The sequence below is a fragment of the Periplaneta americana genome, chromosome 8 (assembly GCF_040183065.1).
Source record: "Periplaneta americana isolate PAMFEO1 chromosome 8, P.americana_PAMFEO1_priV1, whole genome shotgun sequence".
Taxonomy (NCBI): Eukaryota; Metazoa; Arthropoda; class Insecta; order Blattodea; family Blattidae; genus Periplaneta; species Periplaneta americana.
In genome coordinates, this window is record NC_091124.1 from 105184077 (window position 1) to 105201119 (window position 17043).

A 17043-nucleotide genomic window follows, 5' to 3' on the forward strand; every position below is an offset into this window, starting at 1 on the left:
TCAGAAAGGATTTATAACCAGTATAAGATCTCTGTTGGGATGTTTTTTCCGATTTACAGAAGATTCACCATATTAATTAAGTACTTACAGCAAGACTTAACCAAGACTGTCTTGAGAATTTCTTTTCACAGATCAGGGTACTCGGACGTACATATGACCACCCACTCCCAGTGGAATTCAAGAATTGATTGCGACTTCTAATAATGAGTCGTAATGTTTTGGACATTTCAGTAAATGCGTCTTCAGTGGCAGCTGAAACTGATTCAGAGGACTACCTCACCTCTCACCTTTTCACTGGCTTAACACCCGAGATGGAGAACTTGATCAACATTTTGGATACTAATGATTATTTTAGAAGAAACTCTTATTGAAGACTTCGCAACATCACATTATTCTGAGACTTCTGAATGTTGTGCAAACGGGCTGCGATATTTAGCAGGCTATGTTGCTCACCGATGTCGCCAGATAGATTATACCTTATGAGATCCTAGTGGAGAGAATATAAATATTCCTGAAGGAGAAGAAAGTATTGACTGAATAGAGAAACTGTCCAAACGAGGTCTGATTGTTCCCTCATACGAATGGTTAGACACTGTGAAACAATTTGAAGTAGTTTTTAGGAGTTTACATGGTAGTTTCATATCTGATAAACCAACCATCATAACAACTTTTTGCAAAATTCTGTCTGACAAGTATCCGTCCCTAAATAGTTCGGTCATAAAGGTGTATGTGAGAACCAGGACTTTCATCCGAATCCGACATCTGAATACAGCCAACAAAGTTAAGAGGTTCATTGATTTACAGCGTCGAAAGGCTCGCAAGTGGCAGGTATCAGCGATTCCTTCTACATCAAACTAAAAGGTAATTGTACATTCTCTTTCATGTTTGTTTTTACAGGGAAGTGATTTAGGAATGTGGTCATTTTTTATTAAAAATTATGTTTCATTACCAACTGGTGGTATTGTATTTTTCATATGTACCACTAAATATTAAAACAAGAAACGGAAGAACATCCTTTGCCAAGTCACAATTTAGAAACACACATTGTGAATAATACCGGTGTTTAATTCAAAGATTTTTTTTATAAAAGTTACAGTGGGACTACAAGTCTTGCTCGACCATAGTGTGAAATAAATAATAATCTATGAATGTGACTTATATACTATATTTATTGTATCTGTATTTCTTGATTAGTTCAAACTTTTAAAATGCTCAGCACATTGATATCATTCAATTACATATTATGTAATTAATCAAAGCAAACGACAAACTTAAATTGAAGAACAAGAACTTCAAAGGCCCACTATTTGATAATGTATAGAACTGATTACATTGGCGCTATAATTTTGTTTTAAACCATAAATAGCTATTAATTTTTTATGATAAGTAGGGCTTAAGTAGAGTCAGCTAAGATAATGTTACAGTATTGTACTATTAAATCAAGATCGAAATTGAAGTGATTATTTTATTGTAGGAAACCCGTGTTTAATACTGAAATAAATTAATAAAACAGTCATCTTGAAAACTCGCATTATCCCATTATTTTTAAAAATATATTTTGCAATTTATTTGTTCCCCACAAGGGTTTACTCTAAAACGCGACAACATTGATCTATTACGTAATTTATTCAACATTTAAAATATGATACAAACGTTATACACAATAATACAAGGTGTTGTATGTTTATTTAGTAATAAAATGAAATCAACCCGTCAATTTGAGTAAATTACGATATTTAAGCATTTAAATTGAAATAAATATGAGATAAATCGTTTAGCGTATTTGAATACAGTGCCGCTATCAGCCATCTTCCCTCCATGGTAACGGTACACTCTGCTAGTGCTTTCTGCTACAATGGATGGCGCTATCTTTAGTCATTTCTATATACCTTGGTTATTATTATATTACACTATACAAAGGAAACAAAAAAACAGATTGAAAACCTACACAAACACATAAACAAAATACGTCCGAAACTACAGTACACACTCGAAACAGAAAACAACAAATCCATAAATTTCTTAGACATCACAATAACAAAAACAGACAACAAACACATGTTCAAAATATACAGGAAACCTACCACCACGGTAACACACATACATAATACCTGCAATCACCTTACACAACACAAACAAGCAGCATTCCGGTCCATGATACCAGACTCATCAACATTCCTATGAGCCAACAAGACTATAACGAAAAAATACACACTATCAAATACATAGTACAGAAAATGGATACAACCACGACATTATAGACAACATCATAAGAAAGACTAAACGCAAACAAGAAAACGTCACACAAACACAGGAAAGAAACAAATACGTCACATTAACATACGAAAACAAGAACACATATATCATTCAAGAAACTAAAATACAACATTGCATACAGAACAAAGAACAGACTACAAAATATCTTAAACACACAAACAAGACACACAAATAAATACAACTTAACAGGTGTTTGCAATCTATCATGCAACAATTGCAACGACTTCTACATTGGACAGTCTGGAAGATCATTTCAAATACATTATAAAGATTAAAGAACATTCCACAGCCATAACCAAAGTACACAATAATTCAACCTACGCAGAACACATCACAAACTCCAATCACAGCTACAGCAACATAGACAACGACATGAAAATACTACACATCCAGTCAAAAAACCAAAAACTTGACACCCTAGAACAATATTAAATTTATAAACATACAAAACACAACCACATCACATCCTGAACGCTCATATAAATTTCAAAATACACATCCTTTTCGACACAATAATGAACACACCACAACAAGAAACCAGAAGATAGCGCAGGATTTCCACTAGGCTTTGGACAATGAAGAACAAGACTTCGAAACTAGTCAGCTAAGGTAAATCCTAAATATTAGCACAGTAAAGAAGTTGGAAATTTAATCAGTATTATTATTAATTGTAATTATTGTGTACTTTTTAATTATTATGTATTGTACTTAATTATTGCATATTGCAATTATTGTAAATTAATTGTAATTTTTTGTATTAATTTTAATTATTGCGTGTAAATAAATTACCACTGCCACTGGATGTTTGTCCACTTGCAGTGTACATACATACATACATACATACATACATACATACATACATACATACATACATACATACATACATACATACATACATACATACATACATACATACATACATACATACATACATACATACATACATGCATACATACACTCCAGTCAAAAGTTCCCGGACACTAAGCAAAAATCTATTAATCAATTTATAACTTGTCAATTTACTTTACCACACATGTTTATGACTATTTCATGTTATAAAACAATACAATTTCATTTTGTGTACAAAGAATCCATTTGGTTTGCTGAAAAAAATATAATGAAGGTGTTTCATGAATACGTAACATTTTTCAGTGCTTTTAGAATTATTTTTAGTTTGGAATATGATTAGCTCCCACTTAAGCTCAAAGGGATATTGCTCCAGGTAGTCTGTAGGATCTAAAATAGGCTGCCTTCTGATGTTGGAGTGTGTTGACGAACCATTCTGTCAAGTTCAACCCATAGGAGCTCAATGGGATTGAGATCAGGAGACTGAGGAGGCCACTCCATGATTGCCAGATCACCAGCTCTTTGTTTTGCCCTCAGATAGTTAATACACAGTTTGGAGGTATGTTGCGGGCCGTTATCTTGTTTCATAACAAACCCTTTCCCAATTATTGCCAGTCCAGAGGGAGTTGCATGTCTGCAAAATTGAATGATATCCTTCTTTGTTCAATTTACCTTGAACTCTGTAAAGATTTCCAACTCCAATGTAGGCAAAACACCCCCACACCATGACAGAACCACCCCCGTGTTTGACAATAGGAGTTAAACAGTCAGGGTGCATTTTTTCTGAGGAAGATCGACGAACATAAACACGTCACCTCTTACCAAAGACTTAAAATTTCGATTCATCTGTCCAAAAAACTTTCTTCCAGTCATCAATGGTCCAATTTCGGTGTTCCATTGCCCACTTCAGCCGTTTCTGTTTATTTCCATGCCTCAGAAGGGGCTTTCTCACAGCCACTCTACCCCAGAGACCAGCAGATCTCAACCTCCTCTGGACTGTGCTGATTGACACCGATTGTTCATGACTTCTATTGTACTGTGACTGAATCTCTGGTGCAGTTAACTTCCTATTTCTCTTGCTTATTAATACTAGAGATGGTCTTCACTCTTCGAAATCACTCGAGGCCTTCCGCTTCGCATGCGATCCTTGTTAGAGCCTGTTTCATGGAATCGCTTAATAGCATCACTAACTGTGGAACGCTTTAATTTAAGCTTCTTAGCAATCTCTCGGATAGAAAATCCTTCATTACGAAGTGCAATCACTGCAGAACGTTGTTCAATTGATGTAGCAACAGGAGCCATTCCTTATTAAGTTATTACCTATTAAATATTTAAATTACATTAACCAATTCATAAAATTAACCTAAAAAAATATTACAAATTTCAAAATTTTAGAATACTTTCCCTTGGAGGCTGGGCGGGGGTTATAGGATACCGCACGTTTATCCATAAGTGGGAGCTAATCATATTCCAAACTAAAAATAATTCTAAAAACACTGAAAAATGTTACGTATTCATGAAACATCTTCATTATATTTTTTTCAGCAAACCAAATGGATTCTTTGTACACAAAATGAAAGTGTATTGTTTTATAACATGAAATAGTCATAAACATGTGTGGTAAAGTAAATTGACAAGAAGTTATAAACTGATTAATGCATTGTTGCTTAGTGTCCGGGAACTTTTGACTGGCAGTGTACATAATGTACATACATACGTACATACATACATGTATGGATACATGCAAACGTACATGCATGCATGCATGCTTACATACATACATACATACATACATACATACATACATACATACATACATACATACATACATACACACACACATACATACATACATACATACATACATACATACATACATACATACATACATACATACATACATACATACATACAGCTCGCGCAAAGAACGATTACTGAAAAGCAATGGTAGCGTTGCTGTCTATTTTGACGTGTGTAGGCCTATGTAGGCACGCCGACGGGGTGATAGGTGTGGGCCGATGGAAGTACTGTCTCTTTCAAGAAGGTGAACAAGTGAGGACATCGCTGTGGAAATAAAGAACGTAGCAAGAGAAAAATTCGAAGCTAATTAAACGCGCAACACACGTTTACGAATTAAATAATAATAATAATAATAATAATAATAATAATAATAATAATAATAATAATAATAATGCCGTGCGATATAAGACACGTATTCACATAAAATGGAAGAAACTAAAGTCGTAATGTAAATATCACAACGCAAGACTGATTCTATCGATGTAATTTCTCTTCCGACTGTACTCTTGAATATCATTCAAGCTATCTCGTGAACTTCCCTGTCGCCCTAACTTCCTTATCGCATTGTTTCATTCGCATTCCTTCCGTCTGTATTCCCTGCTTGCGAGACCTACACGTATACATACATTACATTACCATACATGCATACATACATACATACATACATACATACATACATACATACATACATACATACATACATACATACATACATACATACATACATACATACATACATACAATATTTTAAATTTTAAATAAATAGTTTTAGTAATACTATATTATATTACTGTGCACATATAATAATTACCATTAAATTAACAATCCTAGTCACTAATCGAGGCTTATGTTGAGGTTTCGTAACAATTTTTTTTTTTTTGCGATGTTGGGTTGTTAGCCCTTCGCCCAACAATCAAGCTGTCCGCGATTGCTCATTCAATATTCATATTAGCAGCTACCCTTCATATCTGGAAGTTTTAAGATATAATAAGAATAAAAATAATAGAGATTAATATACAGTCATAAAGAAATTTAAGAAAGGGTATCAGTCAAGAGTAAACGTTATCAAGGATGAGAATGGTGACTTGCTTGCAGACTCTTATTCCATTCTGGACAGATGGAAGAACTATTTTGTTCAACTACTAAATGTACATAGGTCAAATATAAATGTTTGGGACGATATTCAAATACAAAATGCTGAGCCACTTATTCCCGAACAAACACTTTCTGAGTCCAAATAGCAATAGGAAGCTGAAATAGTACAAGTCTCCAGTTATCGATCAAATTCCAGCAGAATTAATACAAGAGGGTGGAAGCGCATTATCTAGCGAAATTTATAAGCTTTTACTTGCTATTTTGGAAACTGCTGAGCCATTTATGCCCGAACCCATACTTTTTGAAGTCGAAATTGTGTTAGAAAAGCTGAAAAATACAAGTCTCCAGGTATCGATCAAATTCCAGCAGAATTAATACAAGAGGGTGGAAACGCATTATCTAGCGATATTTATAAGCTTGTACTTGCTATTTTGGAAACTACTGAGACATTTACACCCGAATCCATACTTTTTGAAGTCGAAATTGTGATAGAAAAGCTGAAAAAGTACAAGTTTTCAGGTAGAAATCAATTTCCATCAGAATTAATATAAGAGGATGGAAGCGCATTATCTAGCGAAATTTATAAGCTTGTAGTTGCTGTTTGGTAAAAGGAAATTGTACCAGAACAATGAAAGAAGTCCATAATTGTACCTATCTTTAAGAATGGGAAAAAGACTAATTGTAGTAACTTTCGAGGAATATCACTTTTGTTGACGTCTTACAAAATTTTGTCCAATATTCTTTGAGAAGATTAACTCCTTATGTAGATAAACTTATTGGGGATCACCAATGTGGTTTCAGGAGTAATAGATCGACTATTGATATGATTTTTGTATTCGACCGATATTGGAGAAAAAAATGGGAGTATAAGGGCATAGTAGGCCTATATCAGTTATTCATAAATTTCAAAAGGGCATATAACACGATTAAGAGAGAAGTTTTATATGATATTTTTATTGAATTTGGTATTCCGAAGAAACTAGTTCGATTAATTAAGACGTGTCTTAGTGAAACGTACAGGAGAATCCGTATAGGCCAAGTTATGTCTGACGCTTTTCCAATTCACTGCGCGCTAATGCAAGCACCTTTACTTTTTAACTTTTCTCTAGAATATGCTATTAGGAAAGTCCAGGAAAACAGAGATGGTTTAGAATTGACGAATTACATCAGCTGCTTGTTTATGCGGATGATACGAATATGTTAGGAGAAAATCCGCAAACTATTAAGGAAAACTATTGAGGAAATTTGATTTGAAGCAAATAATGAGATAGGTTGGAAGTGAACCCCGAAAAAAAAGTGTATGATTAAGTCTTGGGTTCAGAACATACCACGAAATGGAAATATAAAAACTGGAAATTTATCCTTTGTAAAGGTGGAAAAATTCAAGTACCTTGGAGCAACAGTAACAAAAATAGGCCTAAATAGCAATAGAGAGGAAATTGAACGCAATATAAATATGGGAAATTTTTGCTATTATTCGGTTGAGAAGCTTTTGTCATCTTGTTTTTATAAAAAAAAATGAAAGTTAGAATTCATAAAACAGTTATATTTTCCTTTCTTTTTTATGGTTGTGAAACTTACTCTCACTCTGAGAAAGTAACAAAGGTTAAGGATGTTTGAAAATAAGATGCTTAGAAAAATATTTGCGGCTAAGAGGGATGAAGTTACAAGAAAATAGAGAAAGTAACACAACACAGAACTGCATGCATTGTCTTCTATCTAATATAATTAGAAACATTAAATTCAGAAGTTTGAGATGAGCCGGGCATGTAGCACGTATTGGTGAATCCAGAAATGTGGAGGACCTGAGGGAAAAAGACCTTTAGGCTTAAATGATTGGATTTTTTATTAGGTTCTCTCAAATTACTCGTATAAAGCGAATTTTAGGTAATTCCTAGCGAACCCTTGGTCTTAAAGTATATCGAGAAAATACTATCTTTCTATCAGGAATTTCACGGTCTCTAATCTAGTAGCTTATAAAACTTGTTTAAGTAGCCTAACCTATTTAAAAATTTACAAACCTATAGTACATTTCGAATTTTTTATATTCTTATTTGTTTGTTTACACACATAAGCTTAAAGTTTCGAAAACTTCTTTGTAACAATTCAACATGGAAAACTAACACTTTTGTCTTACAAATACCATCCTCTCTGGTAATTTATTATTTACCGGAAGAAAGAACTTGTCCATTTCATTTTTTCCTAAGTGAGTATCATAATCCAAGTTGTCTAGTAGTTAATTCTTAATATGGCAGTATTATGCTGTAAGGTTATGTAAAATGCTGGGCCACGTCATTCAATATTATTCTTCTCTTACCGTAGCTATGATCACGAAAAGATGGCATCTTTACAGTTCGTATTTCATTCTCGATTTTAATTGTTGCGTTCAAAACTCCCATCTGCTCATAATGAGTTTGATGATCTCTGTAAAAGAACAAATATTTATGGTAGCGTGACAAATTCTTTGTAAAATCTTCTCGTATGATTTTTCAATAATTTATGATCAATTCTTACTTATAAGTGTCACTATGGCTCACATTTCTTACTTTTTAAGAGTTTCGAAGTATTCTCTTGACCACGTTTCTCTAGCTATAGCCCTCGCAACGGCTGAAGGATGCAGGTCAGTATCGTAGTTGAAATAAGGAAGGTCAGTGTTCCAATCGCCTTCGAAATTCACGTTGAACACTTTTGAAGGGTCGGACTGCAACCTATAGCAAAACAACTTGAGAAACGAGGCCGTATAGCTTGACAGTAATCTTTAAGATTTGTGTTTACATGAAGTTCATATACTGGGTGTTCAGTTCAAAGTGTGTCATGGCTCGCTGTATGTCGTCATGTGGCTAGTCGATGAGCCTAGAGAATTCAATCTTCCTACACTTCCGCAGAGGCGTATTACCTATGTGCCAGAGAAGTTGCCTAGAAAGTACGGCGTTTATTCTGAAAAGTATTACCGATACGTACGGTAACGCCGGTAGTGGCAGGAATATAAACTGTTTGGAAACACGTACGGAGGTGAGTTTTTTTGTTACTGTCGGGATATGGGGAGAGGGTTAAGACGATTACTTACGTATTTCTTGACATTAACTTCGACGGTCAACATGGACACGGAGCATTTGATTTGTGTTGTGGAATGTTGCCGTAGGCAACCGATGATAACAAATACTCTGCGTACGACTTGCCCGCGCAAACACAGTTCGAAAGAGGTTATGGTAGCACACAGACTTTACAGACCGCCATCTGTTGCTACGACGTTCAAGTTATGCCATACACATCACAGTCTAAGACATACAGTCACGCAACTCATACGTATAAAATATGCCAACATTTGACAGCTGGCGCGACAGTAGCCCTCTAGCGGCAGGCAAGTTAAAAGTGTGCACACGACATATGATAACATATCAGAAAACGGGTTTTGCGTAATTTGTTTTATATTTTTATGCTATACGGTAAGTGTATATGATTCTTATTAATTTTAATTTAGAATCCTAGAAGAATTTCACACGCAGTTAATCTACAAGTTTCAGAAGCTGAGAATAAACGTAATTCTTTCTGCTCCTTACAACTGAATCATGGAACTGTTCACGTATCATGGTTTGAAATAATATAATTGTTCGTACGTGGATGGTTAATTAAATTGATTCCTGAATATATTTATGAATCATTAGAACTCTATATTTCCTGCGAGAAGAGTCGAAATTAGTAGTTTCAAAATTGTAGGTTACATTGCGTGGTGAACTCCTCTCCCCATTTCCTGAGAAATTTACTATTTTCCATACCGCAAATTGGGATAAACTCGGCCGCTGAGGTAAACTTGAAAATAAAAAAGGGGAAGATTTAAACCTTAATATGACAGACTTTGATTTATGAAGTTTATTATTTTTCATTTCTTAAGAACCGGTATTTCCTTTATTATTTTGAGTGACAAATAGTGCTGATATTATGGTTTAAATGTTTATGGCAAGTTTACCACATTTTACATTACATTTCCAGTTTTCACACATAATGCCTAATTTTAACTTATCCTACCTATATAATACGTAATTTACATGCCCTTACTTTTAATATGACGTAGGTGAAAACAAATAAATGAACACACAATTTTGTTGAAAAAATTGTGACTTCAATTAACTCAGAAAATGTAGGCCTAATTTTATTTTCAGAGCAGAAGTGGTGTAAGTCAAAATGGGTAATGAGGGTGAAAGTAAACATTCTGTAAAATACAGCGCAAAGTAGCAGTTAATATTGAATTTATTTAAACTATTAGTAGTCAGTGAATAGCACGAAGGATATATTAATTGCTACTTTGCGCTGTATTTTACAGAATATTTACTTTAAATCTCATTACAGTACCTAATTTTGACTTACACCACTTCTGCTCTGAACAGCTCAAATAATCACTGGGAATGTAAAATCAACACCAATAGCAGTCATACAAATTATTACAGAAAAGATTGCTTTTTATATTAAATTTAAAAAGGCTCTTGAGAACTTAATACGGCTGCCACATGAATCTACACTAACACATCAGAAATCTATCGACACAGTCTGGATTTATTCAAGAAGTGAATATTTTGCAAAAGGATTACAATACTCCATGAATTCTTGAAAAATTAACACATGAGCCCTACTTGAATGCAATATAAAGTTCATCTTTTGAAAAATATATAGAAAAAAAAACACGAATACAAAGAGTATGGAATTACTTGCATTAAAAACTGTAGATACATTATCCAAAATCGGAATGGTTACACATTTACACATATGATTTCTACAAAAAAAAATAATATACTGTAACAGGTATTTACTTTGTTTTTATTTAAACTCTCCTTCCTGACATACAAATAGGTAACTGATAAGTAATAATAATGTTTTATAGAACACAATACGTAGGCTACCGGTACCTACAACGTTGATTATTGGTTATTCCTGAGTTATGATTTTCTCATGGTCTTTAGGGAATCTGAAGAACGACAAATTCGGAGATTTAAACTTGTTGTTACTGCAATTTTCGTCATTGCACACATTGCCTTTATTCCGATGCATGATTAAAACGTTATTATAACATCTCATCCCTTTAAAGCACGTGCTGGCTGAACGAGATTATGGCCAGTGCCTTGCCTGCCGCTTGGGCGCTAGTGTCGCGAATGTTGGCAGAAAAAGTGTTGAAGTTTCGTGACTGTATGTCTTAGACTGTGATACACATTCTCAAGTTCAGATTGACACTTGCGTCTAGAGCCCAACCATCAAAAGCTTCCACTTGAGTAAGTAGTTAGAATTTCACTCACCAGGTGACAGTGGGGTTACAGTTTTCGTAATGATAGAATCTTTTGGCGCTAGATGGCGGCAACACTAAAGCCGAAAATAGTGACTGTGTTTTTGTTCAAGTTAAAAGTTATTGTATTCGTGTTAAAATGAGGTGTTAAAATGGGGAAAAAATTTGTTTTCAAACTGTGCGACAGGGAGTATGATTATTATAATAACCTTAGGAAGCATGTAAATAGATCTCATCCTGGGACAGTAGACGAAATTGCTCCTAAACTGAGACAAACTGTAAATACAGGGATATATCATATCTAAAGGAAAGGGCATAAAACATCTAAAAATACAGGGCACGAACAAATTAGATATGTAATAGCCTGATCTGTGACATGATAAATATCCATGGGTACACCCTTTCAAATTTGAATAACTTTTAACATATTTGGAAAATGACTCCTTTTCGATATTACACTTCCATTTATCACACTGGTCCCTATTTTGAAATTCTACAGTATCTCTATCAACTGTAATAGAATTATTATATGCAAATTATTACATAATTCTTCTGTTGATCCACAAGTAAAATTATATGAAGGGCACTTTTTACTTTCATGAATAGCTGAGTTAGAGGGCAATCCATGAATTTTCCGCTCATGAAATGTAGCATGATATTTTTGAATAAACATTTTGTCACAATAAGAACATTTAAACTTGTATTTACTCAAGTCAGTTTGTCTCAGTTTAGGAGCAATTTCGTCTACTGTCCCAGGATGAGATCTATTTACATGCTTCCTAAGGTTATTGTAATAATCATACTCCCTGTCGCACAGCTTGCAAACAAATTTTTTCCCCATTATTTAACTGTTACGTTTGAGATGGGCACGTATGGGCGAATCCAGAAATGCATATAGAGTGTTAGTTGGGAGGCCGGAGAGAAAAAGACCTTTAGGGAGGCCGAGACATAGATGGGAAGATAATATTAAAATGGATTTGAGGGAGGTGGGATATGATGATAGAGAATGGATTAATTTTGCTCAGGATAGGGACCAATGGCTGGCTTATGTGAGGGCGGTAATGAACCTCCGGGTTCCTTAAAAGCCAGTAAGTAAATAAATATTGTGTTAAAATGAGTTGTTAACAGTTAAATATAACTGTTAACAACTCATTTTAACACGAATACAATAACTTTTAACTTGAACAAAAACAGTCACTATTTTCGGCTTTAGTGTTTCCGCCATCTAGCGCCAAAAGATTCTATTAATACGAAAACTGTAACACCACTGCCACCTGGTGGGTGAAATTCTAACTACTTACTCAAGTGGAAGCTTTTGATGGTTGGGCTCTAGACGCAAGTCAGATTGACCGCCTTGAGTAATAGGCAACTTCTCTGACATAAAAGCTTAAACTCGCTTCAAATCGCTGACTCATCAACAATGACGTCATGACACACTTTGAAATAAACACCCAGTAGTATTTTTAAAGATAGCTTTTCTTTTTAAGGAGACAGTGTTGTATCAAATATTCTTTCCGTGGCCAGAGAGTTATGGTATTTTGCACCCTGCCATATATGGAAACCAGTTCTAATATTTCTGAGCAATGCACAAGTACTATTACCAGAGAAGTTTTGTGAAAGGGCTCCAAAAGATGATTTTCTCTCAATGGTTAGGTTCCACCAAAAGATGTCTCCCTGTTCTTGCCCCTCTTGATAATCAGTAGCTCCGAAACGTTAGCTATATCTACACGTATGACATACACCACGTTGAACACCGTACAACTTTAGAATCATACTTACTAGTTTATCCATACGGCTGCTGTTACATAACCAGAAAAACAAAATGCGTCTCCTGTATGGCAGGGTATCGTAAGCATCATTTTCTAACTTAACTGGAGAGGCTGTTACGATAATTATCCGACATAGTGATGAATACGATATTCAAAGTTTAAACCAGCTTATCAGAGGAGAAAAAATTGTTAGAGCTCACGGAACTATTACATTCGATGCGCAGTGCTGGGCAATTTATTCTAAGCACCGTAATTCATTTTCGGTAAAAGTGGCACTTACGATACTTTGCCTTGCAGTGGACAATATGGAACTTTTAAATAAAGTTGGACTGTAATATAAAGATGAGAATACCGGTACCGTAAAATGGGGTGGATCCGGTATAATATTGTGAAATTGATCACTGACCAGTTTTGTTTTGTTTTTTTTGTTTTTTTTTTTTTAACAAATAACGGAGCATAGATGTCGCTGGTAAATAATTTGAAAACATTGTTGACACTCAAAAATTGATACTTAAATCACGCGCAACTCAGTAGCGAGAAGGATTCTCAGGTGTGCTAAATTTCTGTATTGGAAACTTCTTGTGGAAAACTTCACTTCACTAACTTCACTACATATTTTGTTAATAGAGTACGGTACACAATATTTAAGTTCAAGAAGCCTCTTAAGGGTTAGTGTAAGTATTAGGGGTAAAATTATTTTCGTTTTTATTTTATACCCTTTTTAATGCAGTGTCGTCGTTTTAGAAGGTTACTCCGATCACTCACGTATATAAGGAAGAAGCTGGTAATTTATGATTGGGATTAAGTTTTTTACTAAATTATGCTCCTTTATTTAATTTTCGTTACGTTTTAGGTTAAATTCAAGACCGTGAGTATATGCAAAGAAGCTAGGACAAACAAGATAGAGCAATCGAAACTCAGTGCACCTTTGTAATGTGGTTAAAGCCTTAAAATTAGGGAAATTAAGCATTAGAAAGGCTTCGGAAGAATATGGGGTCCCTTATACGGTACTGAATGACAGATTAAGCTATCAAAATAATTTGCTATTATAAGATTCCCTACTAACAAGAAAAGAATAAAATATTTCATTGGCAGAGCGGATAGAAAAATAAAAGAGGACTTGTATGAAAAGTACTTTCTCCGAAAAAAGGTGGGAGAGGGTGATACTTTTTTATATAGGTATCCTGCCACTGAAGTAGAAGATGGGCAAATAACTCGAAACGTGGTGCAACAAACCTTGCGACGTAGGGAATATAAAGGATGTCCCAACAAGAACGTCGGATTTAATGATGTGAATAAATGCAACAAAACAGATAACAGAATAGGTAACAGTGCCGCCAAACCACAAGTAAATGGCGCAATGTCCCTATAATATCTTGTTATTGTTGGAAAGCGTCAATGCCATCTGCTTTGTCATTTAATCATAGTAGTAATTTAGGCCCAAGAATATATAACAAATTTATATTTAAATATCCTAATCTTGTCAATTCTAATAGTTCTAGTATTAAATTTAAAAAGTTATGTATGGATTTTATAAAAATTTAAAAATTGTAAATTTAAATTTATATAGTACTATAATTGCATAGTAGATATAAGACAAATTGTATTGTATACTTATTAATTTCAATTCAAGAATCCGCCCCTGAGCACGAGTTCTCCTCTTTCAGGGGCGAGCTAAATTTTTTTCTGTATATATTATATGTTATGTAATACTTATCAGCAAAATAATAAATAAATAAATAAATAAATAAATAAACAAATAAATAAATAAATAAATAAATTAATTAATCTTCTTTTGTTGATTTATTCACATTATTAAATCCGGCGTTCTTGTTGGAACACCCTATACATTCTTCAATATTGCATCTACGATATTGATTAACTCATTTATGATCTTGTTATAAATATATTGTCATAAATATTGAAACATTCTTTAAAAACTTTTTTTAAAACTTCAATTAGTGATTGTTTTCACACATTCAGTTGTATGTATCCGACTTTAAATGAAAAAAAAAATAATGTGTGATCGGATCGGATTGAGGTGACACCGATGAACAATAAAGGCTTCAAAAATAAATTATAAAATAATAGAGGATATTTCCATTCGGTAGATAGTATTAAAAAAATAAATTGTTATGAAATTAAATTTGTTGTTCGCTAAGACATAACCTTATATGTTTAACGCTTAGAAAACTGAAAATTTTGATCGGATTCACCCCGTGTTGCGGTATTCTATGTTAAATTAAAGATAAATATTATTTGATTCGTAAGGCCACAATTTAAATAGAACTGTGTGAGGATTTGAGTTCAAGTTTATTACATATTCATTCAATTTTATTTCTGAGATGTGTAAGGCCATCTCAAGAATGTCACTCCAACTTCACTTTTTCTTGACTTTCTGAAGTCAAAAGTTAGATAGTATAAAATAAAGTTCCTGATCCGTATTCGGAGACAATACTTACATTTCTCTTGACAAAGTTAAATGTAAGTAAAAAACAAGTAAACTTGGTGTTCCACATCATCATATAATGACGTAGTACTTCCAGCTCATAACAGCTCAAAACGAAAAGTAGGGCCACATTTCGTTTCAAAGTTATTATTTTTAAAAACATCCATTTAAAGGTAAAGAACCGCAGATGAAGTTGTAGGCCTATATCAAAGAACTTGCTTAAATATGACGACGTGGTGAAAAATAAATCGAACGTCGTTTAGGTTTTGACAAGGAAGAAGAAATGGCACGAAATTTAGTGCACAAAAAATATAATTAATATTGATAATGTTAATTACATGAAAATTGAATTGGAGTTTTAAATTTATGTTGAGTAAAGTGTATCAATCTAAGATTAAAAGTCATTATTATTCTAAGAAAAATAATCATAGTCCATTGTAGATAATATTTTGCAAACTCTACCATGTTACATAAATATTTACAGGTTAACCATTTTTTAAAAATCAGATCTTCCTTCATAATTGATTTTCGGATGGAAATAATAATAATAATAATAATAATAATAATAATAATAATAATAATATGATAATGTAACATTCAGTACTCTTTATAACTAGAGCGCTTTCAGAATAAGAAGGCATATAAGGCGGAGCTGGTTCAAGTCGATCTGTGTCGACTCAAGATTATTACATTCAGGTTACCCACAATGCATGAGTCACTGGTATTGGCTCAGAATGGGTGACATCACACAGATACCCTCTATGTCGTCTGCTTCAGATAGCAGGACGGATTCCTACTATACGTTACTCCTTCCTTACTAACGTTTAGCTTATGACATAGCCCTACGTTGTATTTTGCTAATGTAGCCTAATACTTGACACAACTGTAACAAATAATTAATCGATATACTCACTAGTCAGCTAGAATTAAGCAAGCCGTGAGTTAATATATGAAGGAATAAATTTTACCTTAATTTGTAAACTTCTTCATTTTCCTCGTCACTTTAGGCTCCAACCTTTTCATTCTTTTCCGGCCACTGATTATCTTTTCGCCTCATTTATTTAAAAACTTTATACGACCATAATATGTCCTTACTTTGAGGAGGTTTTCACCAAATCACTATTCACACTAGGACCACTTGCACATATTAAAAAAAAAAAAACAAGTTATTCATAACTCCGACCCCTCTTCGAACTTCAGGTCGATGATAAGAGCAAAAGTGTTTCTCCATTTCCTTTTCTAAGTCTAACCATTTGGATGTCAGCTCTATAAGTCCATCACACGACAAAATACGAATCCAGGGGACCAGACAGTAAGAACTATGATCTGTTTCTTCTGTATCTGTTCGGAGACCTAAGTTGGATGAGTTTCACTATGTTTGTTTGCTATCCAACCAGCAATGTAGGCCTATCTCAAAACTTCAGCCTCCATTTCAGTTTCCTTTTCACCTACAATCCTTAAACCTGAACCTGATGTGTCATCTTCTTCTTGATTGAAGATCTCAGGAATATAATTTTCTACTAAGTCTGTACACT

The 17043-nt window shown here is 33.9% G+C and overlaps 1 protein-coding gene across 1 annotated transcript in view; it reads right to left on the reverse strand.

Moving 5' to 3' along the window:
* Positions 1-17043, reverse strand: part of LOC138704916 (uncharacterized) — a 97587-nt gene that overhangs the window by 47093 nt on the left and 33451 nt on the right. Inside the window, exons 5-6 of the mRNA XM_069833315.1 lie at positions 8565-8726; positions 8336-8442 (exon numbers count right to left, since the gene is read on the reverse strand). Coding sequence (XP_069689416.1) covers positions 8336-8442; positions 8565-8726 — 269 coding nt within the window. The remainder of the gene's footprint in view (positions 1-8335; positions 8443-8564; positions 8727-17043) is intronic.